General features: G+C 37.6%; 1 protein-coding gene across 1 annotated transcript; it reads left to right on the plus strand.

Annotated features, from left to right (window-relative positions):
* Nucleotides 1-3,569: 3,569 nt before the first annotated feature.
* On the plus strand, nucleotides 3,570-4,682 carry LPAR4 (lysophosphatidic acid receptor 4; the record flags this gene model as incomplete). Its single annotated transcript, XM_082680672.1, has 1 exon — nucleotides 3,570-4,682. One exon carries the CDS (start codon nucleotides 3,570-3,572, stop codon nucleotides 4,680-4,682), a length of 1,113 nt encoding a protein of 370 aa, XP_082536798.1.
* Between the last annotated feature and the right edge of the window lie 11,290 nt (nucleotides 4,683-15,972).

Raw genomic sequence — 15,972 nt, forward strand, 5'->3', positions numbered from 1 at the left:
TGTAATTAACTGTGTCAGCCTATATTTTTTCTTCTTCATCTTATCTGAAGCTCAAGTGTTGGCCCTTTGCCTCCATTCAGTGCACAATATGTTAGCCATTTAGGAAAATCCAGTGGTTAAAAAACACTGTTTATTTCAGTCAAAAGAAAGGAAGCCAGTCAGAAAAGAGACCTTGTTTCTCTTTTTCACTGATTCTCCTTCAGAATTAGTTTAAGAGCCAAATGCCTCTCTGATTTTTTTTAACCATAGCTCAGTGGGAGATATTCCTTTTGGGACACACTCCTGGATTGTCCCATTATGACAAAATTGTGTAGTTAAGGTTGAAACTCAAGGGGGGATTTCTGAAGTAAAGGGTATACATGGTGTTAAGAGAAAGATGTGTTGCTAATATGAAGTTCAGCATACCAAGAAAGACAGAGACATAGGTGTCCAGTTGTGCCAGAGGAGGGAGAAGGAAAAAACTCCGGTAATGTTTCTTTGTGGTTAGGTTGGGCTGAATGCTGGTCAAGCTCATAAAGCTACTCACAAGCCCTGTTGAATCTTCCTAGCCTCAGCTGTGAGGCTAGAGGTAATGTTTATACAGGGAAGAGAAACAGTATAGCCAAGTTACAGAGTGAACCAGTGTCTGAATCAGAAATAGAACTCCTTGCTTACAGTGCTGTGTTAAATCCCAGCACCACACCCTCGCTGCGAGACAGCAAAGGGGCTGTGTGTTTGAGCAAGAGAAAGCTATGAATAGGGCCTTAGTGACAGCTTTCCCATGCTCTCTCTTCAGGATTGAGACTGTAATGCTTTCTTGTCTGTGGTCCTTTCTCTCCCACAGGATTTGGTTACTCAATGCAGCAAAGCAGAAGTGCCAGGCTTTTGCAGACTGCCTGCTGTGGGTATAGTGTATATGTTCTGGGAGATATAAAACTGAATAGATAACTGCGGAGTAAAGCTCACCTATTTGAAACATGCCATCTTGGGAAGTACAAAATAATACATAGCCAGTGAACTAGAAGTATACTGTGTAAAAGGGTCACCAGTGGGCAGACTGGAGGGAGTCTGAGCAAATGTGAAAAGACTTCTATTATGAAAGCATTTTTCAAATAAAATAAACTTATTAGCAGTACTTTTTGTAGAAGGCAGGTGCAAGCAGATCATAGTGAATGAAGCTTGGCTTTAATGTTAGGGGTTTTGCATTCCTGTAATTTCTTTAGATTGTGTGACTATGTTAGAAGGATATTTTTGACTATCTTGATTTCTTTCAACAATGGAAAAAAAATGACTTCCAGCCTAATGGGTAGCGTGTGGGGGTGTAAAATAGTATATAATATGGTTTAAGCAGTTGAGAAGTTTGCCACTCTTTTTGTTTCTGCCACCCCCTTGGCCACTGTGTACTGTTTTTTTCTGAGAAAATTGGAAGAAGTGAGATGAAGCAAGGTAGAGAGGGTGAAATTGGAGGACTTATAAATTGGGAGTACCCTCCAAGCCCTCAATACAAATTAGATGGAAGCACTGACCTCTCTCCAGCAAGATCTTCTTTTTTTTGTCTTTTCTTCTCCCTTTTCTCTCAATTCTTCAGTTTTTCCTTCTCTGCTACTTTCTTTGCCATCTTCTCTTCTGCTCTCCCAATCTATTTTTATTTCTTCCTTCTCTGTTTTTTTTTTTCTTCCTGGACCTTACTTTGTCAAGGTTCCTACTATAGCCTGTTTTCGTATACCAAGGTTACTTCTGGCAAAAGTTGAGCTGGGCCTGTGAGATGAAATGGCCAAGAAGAAATATGATCTTAGAGCAGTGTTAGGCTCTAAGGGGAGGCACTCCATAAAGCTTTGTTGAATGAGAAATCAGGAACGGCACACTTCCAATTTTAACTTTAAAACTTTAACTATTAAAAATGCCAACCCTTTGCTTTGCACCCTATATTCTCCAAGGTCAGCTCTCGTTCTGGGCACTGCAGTGAGTGATTTTATTTTTCTCAAACCAGTTTTTTTCCCCTCAGGCCAAACACTGGTTGAAGTGACTTCAGGCCTCTATATCTATGGCAGGTTCCCCCTGCCACTCCCTTCTCTGATACAGAGGCCCTTTGACCTGTTCCCTGGGAGGTGGAAGGAAAGAGTGACATAAGGAGGAATCACTTCAGAGAAATGGTTTTCGCGTTTTAAAATATAATCATATGAAAACCCATTACTGGATAAGTCAAGAACAAAAACCACTTTTATTCCATATCTTCCTCATTGAAAACAATTCATTCAGCTGCAACTTGTTCATAGTGTATTATAGAGCATTCAGAAGACAGTCCTCCAATGGCAGCTGTTGACCTAGGAGATGGTTAGTAAGATTTCTATATGCACCTTTGAACAATGATGGTTCAGAGACCCAACAAAGATGATTAGTCAGTGACAGCCACGTGTACAAGTGGTGGCAGGCAGAGGGCATGTAACTGGCCAGGTCAGAAATGTACAGGGGGATGGTTGTTCACCTCAAATCTACCTTTCATATTTCACTTGTATTCAGCCAGGAAAGGCTTTATTGACCAGGGCCATTTTAAGAGCTGAAGGCATGATAGTAACTGATGGAATGAGCAGTGGGAGAGGGAGTAGGAAAATACCCAAGGCTTAGAGTCTGGCATGAACAAAGCTTAGAAAGGGACCATAGTCTGAAATAGGGAAACATTGAGATTGTCATTTGAAATATCTCTCTATAAAGGCAACGTAGTATAGTGAAAAAAGTTTTAGCCAGAACTTTAATATACTGAGGGATCCCTGCTCTCTAAACTTATATTTTGGAAGAAAAGGTGAATCAACATTTTAATTCAGGAGTTTACTCATAACTTTTTAAAGAGGTTGTCCTGGAGGTCCTATATCCACCTGTACTCTTGTGCAATAGAACTAATACTCAGACAATGAAGTTTAGTAATACTGGAAAGTAGACAATGTATTGATAATTTAGAGTAGCTTGATAATCCTTTAGTTAGGAATTTTTTTAAAAAACACCTGAATTCTGGTTCTGACTGTATCATTTACATGTTCTTCCATTTCTGACATTATTGTAATTCTAAATTACATAAGCCTCAGTTTCTGCTTTGTAACATGGTGATAAATTCCTGCCTTGCCTGCCTTATGGTGTACTTGTAGGAATCAAATAAAACATGCTTTTGAAAGTTAAAAAATCATACAAATTTCAAAGTATTAATATTGTTTTAACCATCAGAGTCACCCTCGCCCCCACCCTGCCCCTACCGGCCTTGGGCTCCCCAGAAACAAATACCTTATTCCTGTGCATTGCAGTGCTACAGTATTGCAATTACTGTCTTGAGTGTGATCTCTCCTACTCCTGCAACATACTCTTGTAGTACCTTTTAACATATGGTAGGTACTCAAAAGGTATTTGTTAAACTGAATTGAATGTGCATGTTATTTCCAGTCTGGGTAGACAGAATATCTTTTACTCCACAGAAATCGTGGATGGAAGGTAGATTTGATGACTGGTTCCATCTTGTCTCCCATAGGAGGAAAACATTTCCTACCAGTCCTTAGTCTCAGAGTGCTGAACCCTGCAGCCAGCAGGCCTCCTGAAAAAAATCCATGGGTGACAGAAGATTCATTGACTTCCAATTCCAAGATTTAAATTCAAGCCTCAGACCCAGGTTGGGCAATGCTACTGCCAATAATACTTGCATTGTTGATGATTCCTTCAAGTATAATCTGAATGGTGCTGTCTACAGTGTTGTATTCATCCTGGGTCTGATAACCAACAGTGCCTCTCTGTTTGTCTTCTGCTTCCGCATGAAAATGAGAAGTGAGACGGCTGTTTTCATCACCAATCTGGCCCTCTCTGATTTGCTCTTTGTCTGCACTCTACCTTTCAAAATATTTTACAATTTCAACCGCCACTGGCCTTTTGGTGACACCCTCTGCAAGATCTCTGGGACTGCATTTCTAACCAACATCTATGGGAGCATGCTCTTCCTTACCTGTATTAGCGTGGATCGCTTCCTGGCCATTGTCTATCCCTTCCGATCTCGTACCATTAGGACCAGGAGGAATTCTGCCATTGTGTGTGCTGGAGTCTGGATCCTAGTCCTCAGTGGTGGTATTTCAGCCTCTTTATTCTCCACCACTAATGTCAACAATGCAACCACCACCTGCTTTGAGGGCTTCTCCAAACGTGTATGGAAGACTTATCTGTCCAAGATAACCATATTTATTGAAGTTGTTGGTTTTATCATTCCTTTGATACTGAATGTCTCTTGCTCTTCTGTGGTGCTAAAAACCCTCCGTAAGCCTGCTACACTGTCTCAAATTGGGACCAATAAGAAAAAAGTGCTGAAGATGATCACAGTGCATATGGCAGTCTTTGTGGTATGCTTCGTACCCTATAACTCCGTCCTCTTCCTGTATGCCCTAGTGCGCTCCCAAGCCATTACCAATTGCTTGTTGGAAAGATTTGCAAAGATTATGTACCCAATCACCTTGTGCCTTGCAACTCTGAACTGTTGCTTTGACCCTTTCATCTATTACTTCACCCTTGAGTCCTTTCAGAAGTCCTTCTACATCAATACCCATATCAGGATGGAGTCTCTGTTTAAGACTGAAACACCTCTGACCACAAAGCCTTCCCTTCCAGCTATTCAAGAGGAAGTTAGTGATCAAACAACACATAATGGTGGTGAATTAATGCTAGAATCCACCTTCTAGGTATGAGAACTCTCTTTAGGTCCAGATATGGTTTCTTCTACGATTTTCCTATGCTATGAATAAGAGAAAAGATTTCAAGCTAATGATATTGAGAATAATGTACTGAATACAGTCAGATACATTTATTTGAATGTTTATTGTACATATGCTGTTTTGTTCAATAATTATAGGTCAGGTCTAATTACAACAACAAAAAGTTATTGCCAAATTCTTCTGCTGGGTTGGAAATTCATTGTACCACATTATATAAGTAGACAGTAGCCTTGGATTTAGTGATATGGAGATTACTTAAAAACTTTAAAAAATATATTTCTACTCCAATAATATTCGGTAATTAGGTTGGGCCTATAAATATAGAACAAATTCAGGGATTATTTTTTTTAAAAAACAACCTTTTGTGTTACTACTGATATATGCTAGTCTTTTTTTTTCTTTTTGAATTGTCATTGAGTTTATTTTAGCAGACTAACATATTTTAGCTTAACATTATTAATAAAAAGTATCAAATTTAAGAGAGCTAGCAAAATTTGTTGTATATATTTTGAAAGCAGAAACATAAATTTTGTTTGCATGAATATGGCTGGGAAGAAACAGAAGATTAACTGGATTTACATATTTGCAGTCACCAGCAGTGTCAGTTTTTAAAAATGTTTTCCTTTTTCTACACTACATTAAATTTCTCATATGAAACTTCAGATCCAGAAAGCTGCTAAATATGTGCCCAAAACAGGGCAAAATGGAAAATCACATAAAACAACAAATATTCATAAAAAACTAAGAGACATCAACATTTTTTCTAAGAATTTCCAATTATCCTTCTTTTCAGAGACTGGTTTTTATAAATATTTTCTATATGAAAGTTTGGAGCAGAGTGCAACCAGAAAGCTGCTGCATTTGTGCCCAGGTCAGGAGCAAATTGAAAAAATTTAGAAACAATAACAAAAAAACCATAAAACAAAAGAAGTTTTTTAAAACTTGCATTAATCATTTTTGGGGGGAGGAAGTAGAGATCTGTAACTTTAACTTACTTATTCTTTCATATTAATTTTGGAGCACAGTATAGCCGGAGAGCTGCTGAATTTGTGCCCAGGTTGGGAGCATATTGAAAAAAAATACATAAACCAAACTAAACCAATACAAACAAACAAACAAACAAAAAACAGAAAAACTGCAAAATGATAAAAACAACAAAAAATTCCTAAGACTTGCATTAATATTTTATTTATTTTTTGAGTATATGTAAACTTAAAAATATTGAATTATTTGTAAAAAATTTTAGAGTACAATACAGGTAGAAATCTGCTACATTTGTGCCCAGGTCAGGACCTCATTGGAAAAAATAAAACAAAATGACCCCTTAGAAAACAACAAAAAAAACACAAAAAAAACTTAGAACTTTTTTTTCTGAGCATTTTTCAAACTTACAAAATACTATAACTTTCATATGATGCTTTGAATTAAAATGCAGCTAGGAAGCTGCTAAACTGGCATCTAGTTCAAGAGCAATTAAAATCAATATTTAAAGGTATACAAAAGAAGAGAAAACATTTTTTATAACTAACTTAAACAACAAAAGCAACAAAAACATCCTTATAATCTCTTACTATTTATTGGATGAAGTGTAGGTTTAAGAATATTAAGACCTATAAACAAAACTTCTGAGCGCGGTATAGTTTGAAAGATGCTACATTTGTTCTCATATAAGAAGCAGTGGAAATAAATATCCTGCATGCATACTACACACACACAATTAAAGCACTACAAAACCAAACCAAAATATTCTTAAAATATGTTTTAATCGATTTTTAAGTTATTTGGAGATGTGATAATTTTAAAATGCTAAGACTTTTTAAGTAAAACTTTCAGGAACAATGCATCTTGTAAGTTGCTGAACTTGTGCCAAGGAGAGATTAAAAACCGTACAACGACAAAAAAGTAAAACTTTTAAAGCAATAAGCAAATTGTTAAAACTCTCATTAACCTTTGTTTTTCTTTCTGACATATGTAGATTTAAAAATACTAAGATTTTTAGATAAAAATCCAAGAGCCTAATGTAATTTTAAAAACCACCAAATCTGTGCCTGGGTTACGAACTAAGTGAAAAAAAGGCTAAAACAATAGAACAATAATAAAAATGAATTCTCAAAAATGGCATTACTTTTTCCTCATGATCTAAAGTCCTAAAAATAAACATGCAATAGATAGAATATGTAAGGCATTAGGTTGAGTTAGATGAAATTAGGTTAAGTTAGGTAAAGTTTGGTTGTTAAGTTATGTTGTAAAATCAAATTAGTAATCAAAGTATGAATAATCTTTTTCTTTTGGTATTCTTTCTTTTCTGTTTCTTGTAAGTATAAACTATATGTGAACTTTTGTTTGTGCCCTGGACTCTCAAAATTATGAAATTTGAGGATTATGACACCAAACCATTTAATAGGATATATTAACCAAGTTGACATAAAATATATCAATAAACCAGTTTCCTTTTGTGTAATTTCCATATTTAGTTTTGTTTACTTTTCCATATTTCAATTTATCTTGATTTCCAATTTTATAGTTAATATAACTTGCTAATAATAAAAATTTTTGTCATGTTAACAATGTAACCAACAAAATGTAATGTAAACTAAATGTAAAATTGCCTTTTATTTTACATTTAAAAGCAAAAGCAATCATTCAACTGTATTTACAACTTGGATTTTAAATGCTTATTAAATGTAATAAAATACACTTGGATTATCTAGCAGTTATACTTTGGTCAACTATTTATTCAACTTTCCCTTTTTATTGAATTACAATTGACATGCAATATTATATTAGTTTCAGGTGTGCAGAAGACCTGAATAGACATTTTTCCAAGGAAGATGGTCAACAGGCACATGAAAAGATGCTCAGCATCACTAATCATCAGGGATATGCAAGTCAAATGAGATACCACCTCACATCTATCAGAATGGCTATTATTAAAAAGACAAGAAACAAGAAATGTTGACGAGGATGTGGAGAAAAGGGAACCTTCAACTTTGCCTTTATTTGTGGGCACCCAGAGACAATTTTCTTTTATCTTTCCTCCATCCTTCAAGAAAGAACTTATTAAAGTATATTTGTTCTCAAACCAATTCCAGTACTTTGTTTTGGAGGCTGTCTAAAGACTAATGCAGAGTTGCAAATGGCAAATCCATGGGTGACTTTTCAGAGATCAAGTTGAAAGGTTAAGTTGGTTTGTCCAACTTGGCTTTGATTTATTTGGAGTTTATTGCCAAGCTGACTCTTGAATCTGATTTCTCAGATTTGAGGAAACATCCTAGGATGACTGGGAGGCCTGGGGAAAGTCAGGGGAGAAAAAAAATCTGACAACAATTAGAAGATTTTGGAAATAGGTGGCTGACTGATCAATAACTAAAACAGGTGGTGGTCCCAGAGTAGCAGCACAGGGAGTTCATAGTCATTGTCCCCATGCCTTCGAACTCTCAGGGAAAGCAATGTCAGCATCTCATAAACCACTCTGTGTATTGGTTCCCCATGTGATGACATCAAACACTGCCTTTTCTAACATCACGACCAGCATGATTAGCCCTAGGCTATGTTTAAAATTATAAGAACTTTGTGATTAGTGACCTTCTAGATCAGATCCTCAGAAAAAAATGGGGACATGCCATTGGTGTCATATCCTTATTAGCTTTCTTCCACCTCTGTCTCTACCCCCAAACCCCTGTACCTTATGTTTGCTATTGTTTCCCAAGCTCTCTACCTGTCTTTCCTATGGCCCTTTAACATCTCTCCCTACCTCTTACAGAAATAGTGCTTCTTTGTGGACTGAAAACAATACATAAACGTCTGTCAAGACAGTGACACGTTGAACAGATTTACATTAAGTGGCCAATGATTGACCCCTCCACCCACTGCTTTTAATCCTCCCTTTGTTGTTTGCATCTTATAAAAGGAGTCTGGTTAATTCAAATGACTGAAGCAGGGTTGGGATGGGTAGAGATGACTGTCCTGGTAAATGGTGAATCATCTGTTGAGCCTCTGGTAAAGCCTCTGTACTGCAACTCTCTTGTCCCACTCTCTTGACACTACCCTGTGTACCACTGAGTCCAAAACGTACACTGCCTTCCTCCAGACAGCCCTATTTTCCAAAATTGCCTGTGGTTACTGAATAAAAATTTCCCCTTGTATTCAGAGTTTTGCGTAGCTGTATACTTCCCACTGCTTCCCTTCTTTCTCTCTCTGAGTGTGGGGAATGAAGCTCTTCTCTCCCAAGCACCCAGAGAGGTACTGAGTCCAAGAGGGTAGAGGAGAAGAGCCAGTGTGAAGCCTAAAATGTGGCAGTGAGGGAAGCCAGGCAAGCTCTAAGATTGGAATGACTTGTGTGTGCCTTGCAACCAGCTTTCCTTCTTACTTATCATGGAGGAGCTCCGATCTTATAGATGAAATTCTTATTACAAAGAGCCCTCATTCCCACTACTAGTCTAGGATAAACTGTCTGCTCAGCTTTTTACCTTCCTTACTCAAGTTGGTGGTGTCAAGGCCAAAACTAGGGGGCACCTTTCTTAGTTGGGATTCTGGGACTTCTGGACTAGCCTTGATTCAAGGCAGTTTGAGGTTCTTGAGAAACAGGCTGGGGGAATTCCTAGGGACCAAGAATTCGTTCATTTACTTAGTCAACATATTTCTTGAACACCAACTATGTGCCAGACATCCTTCCAGGCACTGAGGATGTGGTGGTGAAAATAACAGAAAAAAACTGTTTTTAAACCTTATGTTCTTGAGTCAGATCAGGCATAGCCAAAAACAAATAAATAAGCTAAAAGTAATATGACAGATGATAGTAAGTGCTATGCAGCGAAGTAAAGGAGAACACATACCTGAAACCAAATTTCGGGCTCCCAGCGTACTGGATTAAAACTTTAAAGATCATAAACATTAAAAAGAGGAGTATGCCTCTCTCTAAATAAGTAATTAAAATTATTTTAATTAATTTTATGCTATACTTAACAATGCATGTAAGGAAGTGCAAAAAAGTTCTGACTTTAAAACATCACATTACCAATGTTTGTTTTCAAAAGAGTTATGTAACCCTGAATTGTCTAAATTCTGTAGTTATGCTGTCTACCTTTGGGTGTTTATGCTCTTGCTCAAGCCACAGAGATCTCAAAAGGTTAATGAAAACCCAGGCATAGGCAACTTTCAGTCAGCAATGCTGATAATGTCATGGCCTCAGCCTCCTCTCCCCTCAGTCTTCATCTTACAGCAAGAGGCTCACTTGCTTTCTATCTATCTCTCTGTCTCTGCCGTTGTCACTTTCTCTGACTCTTTCTCTCCATCATTCCTTTCAGGAAAACATGCTCCCAGAAAAGGATCTGAATGCTAAGTCTCTGCTGTAATAAAGAGATTTGGGTTGGAAGCCCAAATCTGGTTTTTATGTTCCACTTTCCTACTCACTGTGTGAACTTGGGCAAGTCCCTTCCTCTCTTTGTGACTGAGTTCCATTATTAGTAAAATGAGCAGGTTGTTAGTTACCTCTGAGGTCCCTGATAGTTCTAAGACTGGAACTCCAAACTCACTGATGTTGTGCCAGAACTAACAGTACTTAATAATAATGCTGATATGGATGAAGGTGCTTACTAAGTCCCAGATACTGTACTAAGAACTTTACATGTGTTATTTTACAATATTATGAGAGAGGTTTTATGATTAGCTTCATTCTACGATTGATAAAACTGAGGCTGAATTAGCTGAAGAAACTTAAAATAGCCATAGAACTAATAAGTGGCAGTCTGATTTGATCCTAGTTCTGTATGTCACTAAAGCCTGTGTTCTTAAACAATACTGCTTTGTCCATCCAAGACTATGGGTCTTAAGCATGAGGAAGACAATTTTAATGCTGGAACTTCAGCCTTTAAGGAGAAGAAGAGGGAGGTTTTAGGGATAATGAATCCTTTTAAGTTCCTTTGAAAACATTCCACAAAAGTGGCTGCCTATTCCCACGTGAGGCCAGAAAGAGTTTGAATAATAACAATAGCAATATTAATGGAAATATTTCAAATGTTCAATATGTATCAGGAAGAAGCACACAAAATGCTATGATCTTGTTTTAAAGATGACAAAACTGAGGCATTGGGAGCCTAAGTAACATGCCCAAAGTCGTACAGCCAATCAAAGGTAGAACCAAGACTTATATATCCATACTTATATGGGATAATTCGAATCAGCTACCAAGAGACTTGTTCTAATATAATAACTATCAAATGCTTACTATGTGTCAGGTGCTGTTCTTTACAAATATTATCTCTTTTAATCTTCATAACAATCTTGTGAGGTAAGTACTCGTATTATCTCTCTCTTTCAAAAGTGAGGGGACTGAGATACAGAGAGTTAAGGAACTTGCCCAAAGTCTCATAGATAATGAGTAGGCCTTTATGAAATCCAGCACCTAACCATGGTAGGTCCCCCAAGATCAAGCCTATATCTATTCCCCTACCTCATCTCTTAACGACTCTCTCCTTCATACCTGAACTCCAGATATATTGGTCTTCTTTCCATTATTTAATAAGTGAAGCTCATTCTTGTCTTAGGGACTTTGCCTTTGCTGTTCTCTCTGCTTAGAGTACTTTTGCACTAGGTCTTCATGTGGCTAGCTCCTTCTCATCATTCAGGTTCAAATGTCACCTCCTCAGAGAAGCCTTCCCTGATCATCCAATCTACAGTAGATATGCAGTTACTCTTATCAATTTATCATATTATAATTTTCTTCATAGAATTCTCTGATGTTTTTCTTTTTAATTCATTTGTTTAGTGTCTGTCTACATCACTCTCCATAAAATGTAGGTTCCATGAGGGCAGCAATCATGTTGCTCTTTTTCAGTATAATATCTAGTACATAGTAGACACTCAAGTAATATTTTTTGAATGAATCAAAGTGGAAGAACCGGTATGGGAAACCAGGTCTGTATGACTTTAAGGCTCTTGCTCCATACTGCCTCTTTTATTTATTTATTTTTTTACATCTTTATTAGAGTATAATTCCTTTACAATGGTGTGTTAGTTTCTGCTTTATAACAAAATGAATCAGTTATACATATACATATGTTCCCATATCTCTTCCCTCTTGTGTCTCCCTCCTTCCCACCCTGCCTATTCCATCTCTCCAGGTGGTCACAAAGCACCGAGCTGATCTCCCGGTGCTATGCCGCTGCTTCCCACTAGCTATCTATTTTATGTTTGGTAGTGTGCATATGTCCATGACACTCTATCACTTTGTCACAGCTTACCCTTCCCCCTCCCCATATCCTCAAGTTATTCTCTAGTAGGTCTGTGTCTTTATTACTGTCTTACACCTAGGTACTTCATGACATTTTTTTTCTTAGATTCCATACATATGTGTTAGCATACAATATTTTTCTTTCTCTTTCTGACTTACTTCACTCTGTATGACAGACTCTAGGTCCATTCACCTCACTATTGTAAATACAGCTGCAATGAACATTTTGGTACATGACTCTTTTTGAATTATGGTTTTCTCAGGGTATATGCCCAGTAGTGGGATTGCTGGGTCATATGGTGCGTTCCATTTGTACATTTTTAAGGAACCTCCATACTGTTCTCCATAGTGGCTGTACCAATTCACATTGCCACCAGCAGTGCAAGAGTGTTCCCTTTTCTCCACACCCTCTCCAGCATTTATTTTTATTTTTTTAACATCTTTATTGGGGTATAATTGCTTTACAATGGTTTGTTAGTTTCTGCTTTATAACAAAGTGAATCAGTTATACATATACATATGTTCCCATATCTCTTCCCTCTTGCATCTCCCTCCCTCCCACCCTCCCTATCCCACCCCTCCAGGCGGTCACAAAGCACCGAGCCAATATCCCTGTGCCATGCGGCTGCTTCCCACTAGCTATCTACCTTACTACGTTTGTTAGTGTGTATATGTCCATGACTCTCCCTTGCCCTGTCACAGCTCACCCTTCCCCCTCCCCATATCCTCAAGTGCGTTCTCCAGTAGGTCTGCATCTGTATTCCTGTCCTACCCCTAGACTCTTCATGACATTTTTTTTCCCCTTAAATTCCATATATATGTGTTAGCATATGGTATTTGTCTTTTTCTTTCTGACTTACTTCACTCTGTATGACAGACTCTAGGTCTATCCACCTCATTACTAATAGCTCAATTTCGTTTCTTTTAATGACTGAGTAATATTCCATTGTATATATGTGCCACATCTTCTTTATCCATTCATCCGATGATGGGCACTTAGGTAGTTTCCATCTCCGGGCTATTGTAATAGAGCTGCAGTGAACATTTTGGTACATGACTCTTTATGAATTTTGATTTTCTCAGGGTATATGCCCAGTACTGGGATTGCTGGGTCATATGGTAGTTCTATTTGTAGTTTTTTAAGGAACCTCCATACTGTTCTCCATAGTGGCTGAACCAATTCACATTCGCACCAGCAGTGCAAGAGTGTTCCCTTTTCTCCACACCCTCTCCTGCATTTATTGTTTCTAGGTTTTTTGATGATGGCCATTCTGACTGGTTTGAGATGATATCTCATTGTAGTTTTGATTTGCATTTCTCTAATGATTAATGATGTTGAGCATTCTTTCATGTGTTTGTTGGCAATCTGTATATCTTCTTTGGAGAAATGTCTATTTAGGTCTTCTGCCCATTTTTGGATTGGGTTTTTTTTTTTTTTTATTGAGCTCCATGATCTGCTTATAAATTTTGGAGATTAATCCTTTGTCAGTTGCTTCATTTGCAAATATTTTCTCGCATTCTGAGGGTTGTCTTTTGGTCTTGTTTATGGTTTCCTTTGCTGTGAAAAACCTTTGAAGTTTCATTAGGTCCCATTTGTTTATTTTTGTTTTAATTTCCGTTTCTCTAGGAGGTGGGTCAAAAAGGATCTTGCTGTGCTTTATGTCATAGAGTGTTCTGCCTATGTTTTCCTCTAAGAGTATGATAGTTTCTGGCCTTACATTTATGTCTTTAATCCATTTTGAGGTTATATTTGTGTATGGTGTTAGGGAGGGTTCTATTCTCATACTTGAATATGTAACAGTCCAGTTTTCCCAGCAGCACTTTTTGAAGAGGCTGTCCTTTCTCCACTGTACATTCATGCCTCCTTTATCAAAGATAAGGTGACTATATGTGTGTGGGTTTATCTCTGGGCTTTCTATCCTGTTCCATTGATCTACCTTTCTGTTTTTGTGCCAGTACCATACTGTCTTGACTACTGCATCTTTGTAGTATAGTCTGACGTCAGGGAACCTGATTCCTCCAGCTCCTTTTTTCGTTCTCAAGATTGCTTTGGCTATTCGGGGTCTTTTGTATTTCCATTCAAATTGTGATTTTTTTTGTTCTAGTTCTATGAAATATACCAGTGGTAGTTTGATAGGGATTGCACTGAATTTGTAGATTGCTTTGGGTACTAGAGTCATTTTCACCATGTTGATTATTCCAATCCAAGAACATGGTATATCTCTCCATCTATTTGTATCATCTTTAATTTCTTTCATCAGTGTCTTATAATTTTCTGCATACAGGTCTTTTGTCTCCATAGGTAGATTTATTCCCAGATATTTTATTCTTTTTGTTGCAACGGCAAATGGGAGTGTTTTCATGATTTCACTTTCAGATATTTAATCATTAGTGTATAGAATGCCAGAGATTTCTGTGCATTAATTTTGAATCCTGCTACTTTACCAAATTCATTGATTAGCTCTAGTAGTTTTCTGGTAGCATCTTTAGGATTCTCTAAGTATAGTATCATGTCATCTGCAAACAGGGACAGCTTTACTTCGTCTTTTCCGATTTGGATTCCTTTTATTTCCTTTTCTTCTCTGATTGCTGTGTCTAAAACTTCCAAAACTATGTTGAATAAGAGTGGTGCGAGTGGGCAACCTTGTCTTGTTCCTGGTCTTAGTGGAAATGCTTTCAGTTTTTCACCATTGCAGATGATGTTGGCTATGGGTCTGTCAATATGGCCTTTATTATGTTTAAGGAAAGTTCCCTCTATGCCTACTTTCTGCAGGGTTCTTATCATAAATGGGTGTTGAATTTTGTTGAAAGCTTTCTGTGCATCTATTGAGATGATCATATGGTTTTTCTCCTTCAATTTGTTAATATGGTGTATCATGTTGATTGATTTGCATATATTGAAGAATCCTTGCATTCCTGGAAAAAACCCCACTTGATCATGGTGTATGATCCTTTTAATGTGCTGTTGGATTCTGTTTGCTAGTATTTCATTGAGGATTTTTGCATCTATGTTCATCAGAGATATTGGCCTGTAGTTTTCTTTCTTTGTGACATCCTTGTCTGGTTTTGGTATCAGTCTGATGGTGGCCTCGTAGAATGAGTTTGGGAGTGATCCTCCCTCTGCTACATTTTCGAAGAGTTTGAGAAGGATAGGTGTTATCTCTTCTCTAAATGTCTGATAAAATTTGACTGTGAAGCCTTCTGGTCCTGGGCTTTTGCTTGTTGGAAGATTTTTAACCACAGTTTCAATTTCAGTGCTTGTGATTGGTCTGTTCATATTTTCTATTTCTTCCTGATTCATTCTTGGCAGGTTGTGCATTTCTAAGAATTTGTCCATTTCTTCCAGGTTGTCCATTTTATTGGCAGAGAGTTGCTTGTAGTAATCTCTCATGATCTTTTGTATTTCTGCAGTGTCAGTTGTTAGTTCTCCTTTTTCATTTCCAAATCTGTCAATTTGAGTCTTCTTTTTTTTCTTGATGAGTCTGGCTAATGGTTTCTCAATTTTGTTTATCTTCTCAAAAAACCAGGTTTTTGTTTTATTGATCATTGCTAACGTTTCCTTCATTTCTTTTTCATTTATTTCTGATCTGATTTTTATGATTTCTTTCCTTCTGCTAACTTTGGGGTTTTTTTGTTTTGTTTTGTTTTGTTTTATTGTTTTTGTTCTTTTTGTGGTACGCTGGCCTCTCACTGTTGTGGCCTCTCCCATTGTGGAGCACAGGCTCTGGACACAGAGGCTCAGTGGCCATGGCTCATGGGCCTAGCCAACAGCAGCATGTGGGATCCTCCCGTACCAGGGCACAAACCTGTGTCCCCTGCATCGGTAGGCAGACTCTCAACCACTGTGCCACCAGGAAAGCCCTGGCATTTTTTTGTTCTTCCTTTTCTAATTCCTGTAGGTGCAAGGTTAGCTTGTTTATTCGAGATGTTTCCTATTTCTTAAGGTAGGATTGTATTGCTATAACCTTCCCTCTTAGAACTGCTTTTGCTGCATCCCATAGGTTTTGCGTCATTGTGCCTCCACTG

This window comes from Grampus griseus (genome assembly GCF_964374135.1).
Source record: "Grampus griseus genome assembly, chromosome: X".
Classification (NCBI taxonomy): domain Eukaryota; kingdom Metazoa; phylum Chordata; class Mammalia; order Artiodactyla; family Delphinidae; genus Grampus; species Grampus griseus.